This window comes from Rattus norvegicus, chromosome 18, assembly GCF_036323735.1.
Source record: "Rattus norvegicus strain BN/NHsdMcwi chromosome 18, GRCr8, whole genome shotgun sequence".
Taxonomy (NCBI): Eukaryota; Metazoa; Chordata; class Mammalia; order Rodentia; family Muridae; genus Rattus; species Rattus norvegicus.
This window is the reverse complement of record NC_086036.1, coordinates 80,646,429-80,660,492: the sequence shown is the minus strand read 5'-3', so window position 1 is coordinate 80,660,492 and position 14,064 is coordinate 80,646,429. Positions and strand designations below refer to the sequence as shown.

The following is a 14,064-nucleotide window of genomic DNA, read 5'->3' as shown; positions in this document are numbered from 1 at the left end:
TCTTCACCACAGTAGAACCGTAACCAAGGCAAAATACTGAATAAACACTTGAAAATCTCATTCTGCTAAAAGAATTTAGAGAGCTACAGAAACCAGAATACTTTTAAGGAGGGTTATATCTATACATCGACAGTTTCTTTTTTTAATTATACAAAAAGTTACTTGAAGAAAAAATAATTTTTTTGTTTTTACCTCAATAAAGCCATCAAAAACATTAGTTCTCCATGCAAGGCCAACTTTTCCAATAAGAGGTAGGTGTTCTCTGTTATTTTTTAAACTTATCACCACGAACTTCACATATCCATTCTCAATGCACTCTGAAATGATTTAAGGTTAGTTTAATTATTGTATTTCAATGCTGAACATAAAAAGTCTTTAGGCAGACTACTCCCTGTGGCTACTCGCTCATACTACAAAGTTCTACACACTGTAGACACAGTAGATTCTATCATGAGGCCAGGGTTGTGAACCTCAGTTTCAGAGAGTAGAAAATAGGTGTAGGTTCTAGAGAAATTGTCAAATGAATCAAAAGATGGCTGAGGAAATACATGCAATGTCACTGCTAGAAAGAAAAGGACTCAGCTTCACTAACTGTGTTGGCCAAGTTTTCCATCGCTGAAGAACCTTACAAGGAAGGAGGGTTTACTATGGCTCAGTTTTAAATGTTTTAGTCCAGGCAGGCTTGCCCCACTGCTCTTTGGCTCATAATGAGTACATATATATAAAACATGTAGAGCAAGCTAAGGTCACATTAGACCTTTAAAGGCACACCCCAGTGACCTGAAGGCTTCCCCATAGTCCCTACCTTTTATACAGGGTCCACTACCTCTCAACAGTGCTAAGCTAAAAACCAAGACTTGTAAAATACATGGGCCTTTGGAAGAAGGGTCAATCCCAGTTGAGGCTTGGTCATGCCATTGGTCATGGACATGAAAAAGGACAAACACTGATAAACTTTAGGAAAGAGATGCAATTATCTCAAAGAAAGGAAATCAAATGGGATCAAGAAATGAGTGCTGACCCATCAAAGCAAGGGCTAAAGAGCAGGTGAACAAGAGGAGGGAAGGGAAGGAACCTATCTTTGCACATGCTCGTAAGTGAGGAAAAGTCCTATAAATGTTTACCAAAGTCTTGAGTTCAAGCTGTACCAGCCCAAAGCTGGGTACAAGCAACTTTGTCACCACACAAGGTAGTGCCTATGTTTAGCTTTCCAAAGCTTCTGGTAACAAACAGCCTGCAACACCTCCCAGCTCCTATAAACACACACCTTGCCAAGTTATTTCACACACCATGAAAAATGACCACCAAGCCTAGTAATGCCACAGTATCACAATGACTTCAGAGACAGACATCTGCGTGCAGGTTAGGTGTAAGTCGTGGGCAAAGGCAGAAGGAAAAAGCAAATGTTCTTAGGTTTGCGCTTTAGTTGTTTCATGGTGAAGCAGGCATGCATAGAAGACAGTTTAGTACCGTGGGACTCCTACTTGGTTTTGAGGTTCACACACACACACACACACACACACACACACACACACACACATACACACACACACACATCACTATACTTGACAGACTAGTTGTTTTCAATGCACAAACTTTGCACACATTCCCCTCTCCAAACAATGCAACCAGCAAACTCAGAACCCCCTCAGCCATCTGCCCCACACATGGCTGCCAATACTCCTATTCTAAATAATACTACATTTCCCCATCCTGGTAATAATCACATTTAAACAGGTTCTATTCAAGTATATTTCCAATGTATCCAGGAATAAAGACCAGAAAGATCAATCCAGCCTGAACTGCTTTTGGATTCATATGCAATAAGACAAAGTTATGTCCTTTAGTAATCTCTTAGGGTGAACATAAAGTCATTGTACAGATAATTGAATATATGAGGTACTAATAAAAACAGAGACCTAACCTTACTACATACACACTTTGTCTTAGGGTCTCTATTGCTGTGAAGAAACACCATGACCATTGCAACCCAGCCCTAAGCCAAAAGTTATCTCCAATTGCTACTTTCAAATGAAAGTTTAGTTTTCACCAAGGGCATATCACTAGGGAAACAAACTACTCTTTTTTTCTTTTTTTTTTAATTGGACATATTTCTTTATTTACATTTCAAATGTTATTCCCTTTCCCGGTTTCCTGTCCATAAGGCCCCTATGCCCTCCGATTCTCTCATAAGGGCATCCCCCCATATGCCCTCCTTACTACCTCCCACAAACATTTCCCTGCACTGGGGGTCCAACCTTGGCAGAACCAAGAGCTTTTCCTTCCACTAGTGCCCAACAAGGCCATCCTCTGCTACATATGCAGTTAAAGCCATGGGTCAGTCCATGTATAGTCTTTGGGTAGTGGTTTAGTCCCTGGGAGCTCTGGTTGGTTGGCATTGTTGTTCTTATGAGGTTGAAAGCCCCTTCAGCTCTTTCAATCCTTTCTCTAATCCCCCAAAGGGGGTCCCGTTCTCAGTTCAGTGGTTTGCTGCTAGCATTCACCTCTGTATTTGACATGCTCTGGCTGTGTCTCTCAGGAGACAGCTATATCCTGTTCCTGTCAGCACGCACTTCTTAGCTTCATCAATCTTATCTAGTTTTGGTGACCATATATATGGGTCACATGTGGGCTGAAGGCTCTGAATGGCCATTCCTTCAGTCTCTGCTTTAAACTTTGCCTCCATATCCCCTCCTATGGATATTTTTGTTTCCCCTTTTAAGGAGTGAAGTCTCCGCATTTTGGTCATCCTTCTTGAATTTCATGTGGTCTGTGGATTGCATCTTGGGTAATTCGAACTTTTGGACTAATATCCACTTATCAATGAGTGCATACCATGTATGTTTTTCTGTGATTGGGTTACCTCACTCAGGATATTTTCTAGTTAAATCCATTTGCCTATAAATTTCATGAAGTCATTGTTTCTGATAACTGAGTAGTACTCCATTGTGTAGATGTACCACATTTTCTGTATCCATTCCTCTGTTGAAGGGCATCTGGGTTCTTTCCATTTTCTGGCTATTATAAATAAGGCTGCTATGAACATAGTGAAGCATGTGTTTTTCTTATATGTCGGAGCATCTTTTGGGTATATGCATAGGAGAGGTATAGCTGGATCCTCAGGTAGTGGAATGTCCAGTTTTCTGAGGAACCTCCAGACTGATTTTAAGAGTGGTTGTACCAGTTTGCAATCCTACCAACAATGGAGGAGTGTTCCTCTTTCTCCAATATCCTCACCAGCATTTGCTGTCGCCCTGAGTTTTTTATCTTAGCCATTCTGACTGGTGTGAGGTAGAATCTCGGGGTTGTTTTGATTTGCATTTCCCTGATGACTAAGGATGTTGAACATTTCTTTAGGTGCTTCTCAGCCATTTGATATTCTTCAACTGTGAATTCTTTGTTTAGCTCTGTACCCCATTTTTTAATAGTTATTTGGCTCTCTGGAGTCTAACTTCTTGAGTTATTTGCATATTTTGCATATTAGCCCTCTATCAGATATAGGATTGGTAAAGATCTTTTCCCAATCTGTTGGTTGCCATTTTGTCCTAATGATGGTGTCCTTTGCCTTACAGAAGCTTTGCAATTTTATGAGATCCTATTTGTTGATTCTTGATCTTAGAGCAAAAGCCATTGGTGTTCTGTTCAGGAAATTTTCCCCAGTGCCCAAGTGTTCAAGACTCTTCTCCACATTTTTTTTCTATTAGTTTGAGTGTATCTGGTTTGATGTGGAGGTCCTTGATCCACTTGAACTTAAGCTTTGTACAGGGTGGTAAGAATGGATCGATTTGCATTCTTCTACATGCTGACCTCCATTTGAACCAGCACCATTTGTTGAACATGCTATCTTTCTTCCGTTGGATGGTTTTGGCTCCTTTGTAGAAGATCAAGTGACCATAAGTGTGTGGGTTCATTTCTGGGTCTTCAATTCTATTCCACTGATCTATCTGCCTGTCTCTCTACCAATAGCATATAGTTTTTTTATCACTATTGCTCTGTAATACTGCTTGAGATCAAGGATGGTGATTCCCCTAGAAGTTCTTTTATTGTTGAGGATAGTTTTAGCTATCCTGGGTTTTATGTTATTCCAAATGAATTTGCAAATTGCTCTTTCTAACTCTGTGAAGAATTGAGTTGGAATTCTGATGGGGATTGCATTGAATCTGTAGATTGCTTTTGGCAAAATGCTCCATTTTTACTATATTAATCCTGCCAATCCATGAGCATGGGAGATCTTTCCATCTTCTGAGGTCTTCTTCAATTTCTTTCTTCAGAGGCTTGAAGTTCTTTCACTTGCTTGGTTAAAGTCACACTGAGGTACTTTATGTTATTTGGGACTATTGTGAAGGGTATCATTTCCCTAATTTCTTTCTCAGCCTGTTTATCCTTTGAGTAGAGGAAGGCTACTGATTTGTTTCAGTTAATTTTATACCCAGACACTTGGCTGAAGTTGTTTATCAGGTTTAGTAGTTCTCTGGTGGACCCTTTGGGGTCACTTAATTATACTATCATATCATCTGCAAATAGTGACATTCTGACTTCTTCCTTTCCCTTTGACCTCCTTTCGCTGTCTGATTGCTCTGGCTAGGACTTCGAGAACTATATTGAAAAGGTAGGGAGAGAGTGCGCAGCCTTTCTAGTCCCTGACTATCAAACTACTCTTAAAGGTAGTCTGCATGTCCAGAACCATGAGCCAAGAGTTCTACATCCTGTTTAGTCGGCAACAGGGAAGAGAGTGACAGTGGGCTTGGCTTTATCTTCTGAAACCTCAAACATACCCCCTACCCCTATGACACACTTCCTCTAACAAGGTCATACCACCTAACAGTGCCACTCCCTGGTGATCAAGCATTCAAATATATGAACTTATAGGGGCATTCCAATTCAAAGCACCACACCCCTCAATAATCCAACTCCTCCTCCTCTTGGACACCATGGAAGCCTCCAACAGTACTTGAGGCCCCTGAGCACTCTTTCTCACATGGATCCACTGTCAGTCCTGACAGTGTCTACACCTTCTATAACCTGGGCACTCTTTCTCACATGGACCCACTGTCAGTCCTGACGATGTCTACACCTTCTATACCCTGCACTGCGACTTTGTTCCGTTTCCTCCAAATGCAAACCCATGTGAGCTCTGGTTTTCAGTTCCTTAGATAAGAGATACAAATTCTGGTCTAGATTCTGACCACCAATGACAATAGAATGAAATAAAAATGATGCCAAATCCCTATTACAGAAATTGTATGGTATTAATAACTAAGTATAGCCATGGGTTAAAACCAAGGCTTCCCCAGGTGTCCCCTAAGACACATTGCTTCAGGGAGAGGCACAGTCAGAGGTACAGCAGAACTCTAGAGGAAGCTGCCTCCAGTCTTCCTGGCCACAGCAGCACCTTCTGAATGACAAGCCCACCTTCTTCTCCATGTGAGTAACGAAAGTCATCTGTTCCTCCGGCTCTCCCTCAACTGAAATGGATGGTTGATGACACCAGACCAACAAGACTCCACAAAACATCCTAACCGTCTTTAGAAGGCCCTACAAGATGATAAGCCAAGGATTCTCTCCATCAAGGAAACAGCAAAGTTGGCAATTCACCAAATATAACACTACTAGTCAACACTCAAGAATAGACTATTGACATCAGCAACTATATTAATCAAGCCAGAGCAGGACACTGAACAGAACCAGGACACTACAGAGTACAGGAAAAGACCAGAAGAAGCAAAAAGTAGAAAATGTGAGCCAATTTATATGATGCACTAAATGTGAAACTGATTTGTAGTGGGGCAATAAAAAAGACCAGCCACATGAGTCTCTGACAGAAAAGAAATTATAGAATAGAAGTCACTGTGAATAGCTGCATCAGCCTTGCCAAGTATTAGCCACACTTGCTGTACAGCTGTGACTTTAGTCTTTCAGAACTTGAGCATTCACCTGTATGGATGTCAGAGCTCTGCAATCTACTGTCACCTTTTCTTTCTAAACTTCTACTGCACCCTGGCATTTCATTACATGCAAGATCTTTGCATTCGAAGATCTGCCTTGTCAAAATCAATACTCTTTGGAAGTAAAAGGTCATGTCTTCGGTGGCAAATTAACAACATATTAATGACACATTTTCAGCTATGATCACAGTTCATTTCTGCTTCAGAAATAAATGGAACATAGAAAAGGTGGAATATTGGGGTTGGGGATTTAGCTCAGTGGTAGAGCGCTTGCCTAGGAAGCGTAAGGCCCTGGGTTCGGTCCCCAGCTCTGAAAAAAAAAAAAAGAACCAAAAAAAAAAAAAAAAAAAAAAGAAAAGGTGGAATATAAAGAGTGTGGGAGGATCGATTTATTGATAATTGACTTTTCTAATGCATGCAGAAGCAAAAGGGTAAAAGCAGATTAGAACGGAATCTAGGCAGGAATCACCACCGTTGCTTAAAGAGAAAAGCTCAGTAAGAGGAAATGGACTCAAGGTTTCACCCAAGACCCAAACTTGGTAACACAGGACCACATAGAAAGAGTAATAGTAAATACCTCTCACACAATGAACTCAAAGCTAGTTGCCATATAACATTAACCAGTGCTGACCAGGCCACACACACTAGAAAGGGGCAATCAATAATATAATCATAACCATTAGGCCCTAATGATCAAACAAATTTGGTTGGAACCGTGTGTTCAGGAGCGAGTATCTTTAGTGTTCCTCACTCCCTGTCAGGTGTCTAACATAAACACCCCAAGTCATATGCATAGTTTTCCTAGACTTTTTTCCCTTCCGAGTTAATTATTTTTGACACTTTATTATTTTCCAAACCCCCCCAAAAAAGAAGAAACTTAAATACCTAAGCTCAGTTAGAGATAGTAAAATCTGGAAAGATAGGTCTCCAAACACAGAAGGGTTGGGAATGTTCCCTCCTGGTCCTTTTTGTTACAAGTAAGGCTGTACCACAGAGTAAACTAAAAGTACAACTTTCATTCTCTGTACAGGTTAGCATAGTGACAGGACAGTGTCAGTCAACCTGCTAATGTCTTTCAAGTCAGTATGTGATCTCTTCATCTGTCCTATTAACTAGGCTTATATAGAAAGACACATGCACCAAGACTATTCTGTTATTGGCAACAATCAACTTCAGGTTAAAGAGAATAATACATGTACTTACCATTGGTTAATGCAATAAAGTCTGGAGCTTTCTTTTTGAAATTGCTACACCTAAGGGTTCCAACTAGCATTTCCACCTAAGGGTTCCAGCTAGCATTTCCCTACTCCTCCCATTCTATTTTCCCTGGCTTTGGTCCAATTCCATATCAACCAGTACAGTCCACCTGGGTACAATTTATTTTTCTAGACAAGTTTCCCTCAGAAGGTTAGGGGAAAAATACATAGGTAGTTTGGAGTCTTATTCCATTCCTGCCTAGGACACTCCTATATTCACAACTGCAACAAGTCAGGATGGTGGCAGCAGGGTAACAGAAGTGACACTTGGCTATCAAGGATCCTCTTCATGTGGGTTTACACTGAGTCAAGATGAATTCATGGTACAGCAACCCAAAAGAGATGGGTTGAGACTCTCAGAAATGTAAAAGAACCTCAGACACAGGACCTGACAGTCAGGGAAGAAAACTAACTAGGAATTAAATTCACCATGACAAATCAGGACAGGAGACATATTGGCCAGACACATCCGGTCCCATGACAGACATCAATGGGCCTGCATCAAAGCATACTTGAACTAAGATGTACCTCTGAACTCTTCAACAGTATTAAATAGTTTTTGTCAAGCTATGTTAAGTTGTGGGCTTTGTAGCTTTAAATAAAATTTAAAATTTTTTAATACAAAAAAATTACCTGGCACAGAAGCTGGTGTTTCTTTTCTAAAATAATTTTTGACACAGAAAGCAAAGGCAAACTTTTAAGTAGAAGGGGAGTTAGTTGATAGGGAAGCTGATTTGAGGCAAAGAAAGAGACAAGAGACAAACGGCTAAATAAAGGTCTCAAGCAGGCAAGAGCGGCTATTTATAGGAGCAGAAATTGAAAGTTCATTTTGCAAAGAAGTAAGTGGGACATCTTTTCCTCTGAAACAGGAAAGGCAAAACTGAGAAAAGCTGGGACAGACAAGTGAAGATGTGCTGGCAGAAGAGGAAGGAAGCTCAGTAGGAGGGCATGGGAGTCATCTTGGGGGAGGGCAAGGGATTCAAAGGGGGAGGGAGATGCTGGATTCTGTATGAAAGAAAACCTTATTCAAAACATAAAGGGCAACTAGGAACTGACTGAAAGATTTCTAATAGCAAGAAGTGATACCATCAGCCTAACAGTCGTGGGTGAGAAGCTGACTCAAGGCCAAGGCTAGAGGGAAAGCAGGGACAATAAGGACAGGTCTCTGTCATACTATAGGATAGGTCAGACACCAGTGTGTCACTGCACTGAGTATCCAAGAAAGTTCAGCTAGAAAAGACCAAAGATCTAGAAAGAGCAGACACCCAAATGATGAATTAGCACAGCAAGTGGGAAGGCTGACAGCTGAGACATTCACAATTCACGGCAAGAGAGGCTTCAGCTCAACATCCTGGAGGTCAATGACCTTAACATCAAGTAAACTCGCAAAAGGAAAAATTGGAAAATCTATCATTTAAATTTTTTACACTTAGGGTCTCTCAATTATTTGTTTTTGATAAGACATCCTGTTTCCAGAACTGCCTTACAAATATCTTACTATTTAAAATATCATATTGAAACAAATTTCCTTGACCAAAATGCAGTTAAAAGAATTCAAGTCACCAGAAAGAGCAAATATAAAGCTGGGATAAAAACTGGATCAGCAGCTGAAGTGGCCTCATAACGGTGCGCATCACCAACATTGTCTGTATGGCAGGCAGGTCTTTACCGGGGATAGCCTGTGTACCAAAGGCCTGGACTTAATGCTCTCTTGTGGCCATTTTGAGATCATTAGTAATTTTGCAACAGGATGTATAGAGCTGTGCTCAACAGCTAGGTTCTGCCTCCTCTGGGCAAGCGCTGACGTAGTAGCAATCACTGGCAAAGCTTACATCTCATTCGTCACTAGAAGTACAGAGCAGGAAAACCTACTGTGTGCTTCTAATGAAGATGCCACAGTGCGGCGCCTGCTCTAAGCTTCATCAATCATCACCACCCAGAAAGGACAACACGGCTTCCAGTACCTCACATGTCGGGATAAATGCTTACAGAGCACAATCTGACCCAGAAACACAGCAAGCAACTAGTACCAGGGAGAGGCAATAAAAAAGGCACCTATTTTTAGGATCATGGCAAAAAATAAAATAACATGATATATGCACAAGATCTACAAAGGAAAAACACTTCAAAAGAATTCACTCTCAGCTGTTGTAGAATCTACTCTTGGTACAAAGAAAAAAGAGAATCTGTAACTTTGATAACCTCTTTGAATTCTCGCAAGTTGTCTGTTGTGTCTTATAGACTAATCTCAAGATGCTTAACACTGTGTTTCAATAGAAAGCATGTCACAATGACTATGTAGATCCTTAACAAACCTAGTAAGTAGAAAAGGGAAACATTATCCCAAAGAGATTATTCCTAACAGCAACCAGAAACACAATGTTCACAAGGAGAGAAAAGTACTGGACCAATACGAAAAGGTTTTCCAGTAAGGTAGTGAGATGAATCTTGGCCTCTGGGATAAGGTAAAATGCAAGGAGCTGAACATCCCCGTGAGGTTTTTATCAGACTCTGCACGGCAGGGTGACCCCACTGCCTAAGTCTAAGCGGCACTGTGTGCTGAAAGCCCAGATGAAAGGACGGACACGGAAGAAGAAGGCTTTGCCCTGGGCCTTTTGCCCTTGCTCTTGCAGACAGGGTCACCTCCTGTAACTGCTACAGGAGTTCCTCAGCCCTTGGGGAAGTCTAAGGGCCTTTCCACCACAGTCACCTAAAACCATTGGAAATATAGATGTTAAAGTTACAATTTAGAACAGTAGCAAAATTACAGTTAGGACACAGCAATGAAAATAATTGTATGGCTGGGGTCACCACCACATGAGAACTGTTAGAAGGCTGACAGCCAATGCTCTCAGTGTAACAGTACAATGGCATCCCTTTACTTACTGATTCTCCAGGACTCCAGCAGGCTGGGACCAGCTGCTCTCCGGGAATCCTCCAGGCCTTCACCTCCAGGTCACGATTACTGAAACACTCAGCTCTACGGTCTGAACTTCTGGATTCTCAGACTCTCCAATGTGAAACACTAATAGCTGGACTTCCCATACAACATCTGTAAACCAATCTAAGGAATCCCCCTTTACTGTGTTTCTATGTCCATTCTAATCACTCTGTTCCTTTAGAGAATCCTAATACAGACTACACAGTAAATAAAAAAAGACTATACCTAAATAAAAAACAAATACACATAGACTCTAAATAAAATAAAGTATATTTGAACTGGGAACGTACACACTACTGGACTCAGTAGTGTGGTGCTTGCCAGGTATGACCAAGGTCCTGGATCCAATCTTAATAAAACCTTAATTCCTTCTAAATTAATGTACAAATTCAACAGATCTCTGATAAAATTCTGTAAAATACTTGGTAATTTGGCCAAGTGAGTATAGGTAATGAGCACAAATAGGTAATACTAAGTCACTACCTTTTAACTAGGGTAGAGGACGTAGATTTTCCTAACACAATAAATAAATGAACTATCTGCTTGCCTGCCAGGAACAATCACCCTGAGAGGAAGGGTGAGAACTGAAGAGAAGCAATTAACCTTCAGGAAATAAGGCAAGTGTATGTCTGATTTTAGAATGTCGGATATTCTATAAAAAAAAAAAAAAAACTTTTAGAAAAAATAACTTTCCATTCAATTGAAAACCTATCTATATATAATAAACTAAAAGGCAATAAACAAAATGGAGGAACTATTTGCAACAAGTATATGCAAACAAATCACAGCATTTAAAATAGTGGAATGAAATCCAGGAGTGGAAACCACTGGAAAAAAAACATGAAAAGAGACCACAATGCCCACCGCTGCCCACATCCCTGGCCCAAGAGGAAACTGTATAAGGCCTCTGGGTTCCCGTGGGGGAGGGCCCAGAAGCGGCAGGACCCTGCGCCTGAGACACCGCCGGAACCTGAAGGAACAGACCTGATAAAGAGTTCTCTGCACCCAAATCCCGTGGGAGGGAGAGCTAAACCTTCAGAGAAGCAGACACGCCTGGGAAACCAGAAGAGACTGCACTCTGCACACATTACTGATTCCAGAGGAAAACACCAAACGCCATCTAGAACCCTGGTGCACGGAAGCTCCCTGAAATGGTGGCGCAGATCTTCCTGGTTGCTGCCGCTGCAGAGAGCTCGTGGGCAGCACCCAAAGAGCGAACTTGAGCCTCGGGACCACAGGTAAGACCAACTTTTCTGCTGCAAGTGACCTGCCTGGTGAACTCAAAACACAGGCCCACAGGAACAGCTGGAGACCTGTAGAGAGGAAAAACTACACGCCGGAAAGCGGAACACTCTGTCCCCATAACAGGCTGAAAGAAAACAGGAAAACAGGTCTACAGCACTCCTGACACACAGGCTTATAGGACAGTCTAGCCACTGTCAGAAATAGCAGAACAAAGTAACACTAGAGATAATCTGATGGCAAGAGGCAAGCGCAGGAACCCAAGCAACAGAAACCAAGACTACATGGCACCATCGGAGCACAATTCTCCCATCAAAACAAACATGGAATATCCAAACACACCAGAAAAGCAAGATCTAGTTTCAAAACATATTTGATCATGATGCTGGAGGACTTCAAGAAAGACGTGAAGAACTCCCTTAGAGAAACACAGGAAAACATTAATAAACAAGTAGAAGCCTACAGAGAGGAATGGCAAAAATGCCTGAAAGAATTCCAGGAAAACATAAATAAACAAATAGAAGCCCATAGAGAGGAGACACAAAAATCCCTGAAAGAATTCCAGGAAAACACAATCAAACAGTTGAAGGAATTAAAAATGGAAATAGAAGCAATCAAGAAAGAACACATGGAAACAACCCTGGATATAGAAAAACAAAAGAAGAGACAAGGAGCTGTAGATACAAGCTTCACCAACAGAATACAAGAGATGGAAGAGAGAATCTCAGGAGCAGAAGATTCCATAGAAATCATTGACTCAACTGTCAAAGATAATGTAAAGCAGAAAAAGCTACTGGTCCAAAACACACATGAAATCCAGGACTCAATGAGAAGATCAAACCTAAGGATAATAGGTATAGAAGAGAGTGAAGACTCCCAGCTCAAAGGACCAGTAAATATCTTCAACAAAATCATAGAAGAAAACTTCCCTAACCTAAAAAAAGAGATACCCATAGGCATACAAGAAGCCTACAGAACTCCAAATAGATTGGACCAGAAAAGAAACACCTCCCGTCACACAATAGTCAAAACACCAAACACACAAAATAAAGAAAGAATATTAAAAGCAGTAAGGGAAAAAGGTCAAGTAACATATAAAGGCAGACCTATCAGAATCACACCAGACTTCTCGCCAGAAACTATGAAGGCCAGAAGATCCTGGACTGATGTCATACAGACCCTAAGAGAACACAAATGCCAGCCCAGGTTACTGTATCCTGCAAAACTCTCAATTAACATAGATGGAGAAACCAAGATATTCCATGACAAAACCAAATTTACACAATATCTTTCTACAAATCCAGCACTACAAAGGATAATAAATGGGAAAGCCCAACATAAGGAGGCAAGCTATACCCTAGAAGAAGCAAGAAACTAATCATCTTGGCAACAAAACAAAGAGAAGAAAAGCACACAAACATAACCTCACATCCAAATATGAATATAACAGGAAGCAATAATCACTATTCCTTAATATCTCTCAACATCAATGCCCTCAACTCCCCAATAAAAAGACTAGATTAACAAACTAGATACGCAACAAGGACCCTGCATTCTGCTGCCTACAGGAAACACACCTCAGAGACAAAGACAGACACTACCTCAGAGTGAAAGGCTGGAAAACAACTTTCCAAGCAAATGGTCAGAAGAAGCAAGCTGGAGTAGCCATTCTAATATCAAATAAAATCAATTTTCAACTAAAAGTCACCAAAAAAGATAAGGAAGGTCACTTCATATTTATCAAAGGAAAAATCCACCAAGATGAACTCTCAATCCTAAATATCTATGCCCCAAATACAAGGGCACCTACATACGTAAAAGAAACCTTACTAAAGCTCAAAACACACATTGCACCTCACACAATAATAGTAGGAGATTTCAACACCCCACTCTCATCAATGGACAGATCATGGAAACAGAAATTAAACAGAGACGTAGACAGACTAAGAGAAGTCATGAGCCAAATGGACTTAACGGATATTTATACAACATTCTATCCTAAAGCAAAAGGATATACCTTCTTCTCAGCTCCTCATGGTACTTTCTCCAAAATTGACCATATAATTGGTCAAAAAACGGGCCTCAACAGGTACAGAAAGACAGAAATAATCCCATGCGTGCTATCAGACCACCACGGCCTAAAGCTGGTCTTCAATAACAATAAGGGAAGAATGCCCACATATACGTGGAAATTGAACAATGCTCTACTCAATGATAACCTGGTCAAGGAAGAAATAAAGAAAGAAATTAAAAACTTTTTAGAATTTAATGAAAATGAAGGTACAACATACCCAAACTTATGGGACACAATGAAAGCTGTGCTAAGAGGAAAACTCATAGCGCTGTGTGCCTGCAGAAAGAAACAGGAAAGAGCATATGTCAGCAGCTTGACAGCATACCTAAAAGCTCTAGAACAAAAAGAAGCAAATACACCCAGGAGGAGTAGAAGGCAGGAAATAATCAAACTCAGAGCTGAAATCAACCAAGTAGAAACAAAAAGGACCATAGAAAGAATCAACAGAACCAAAAGTTGGTTCTTTGAGAAAATCAACAAGATAGATAAACCCTTAGCCAGACTAACAAGAGGACACAGAGAGTATGTCCAAATTAACAAAATCAGAAATGAAAAGGGAGACATAACTACAGATTCAGAGGAAATTCAAAAAATCATCAGATCTTA

General features: G+C 40.7%; 1 protein-coding gene across 9 annotated transcripts in view; it reads right to left on the bottom strand.

Annotated features, from left to right (window-relative positions):
- Fbxo15 (F-box protein 15) overlaps nt 1–14,064 on the bottom strand; it is a 315,106-nt gene that overhangs the window by 249,057 nt on the left and 51,985 nt on the right. For 4 of the 9 annotated variants that reach the window (XM_039096992.2, NM_001395752.1, XM_039096996.2 and 1 more), the window contains one exon: nt 193–317. The exons of the other annotated variants lie outside the window; for them this stretch is intronic. In XM_039096992.2, the coding sequence (XP_038952920.1) occupies nt 193–317 (125 nt within the window). The remainder of the gene's footprint in view (nt 1–192; nt 318–14,064) is intronic. 9 annotated transcript variants of the gene reach the window in all.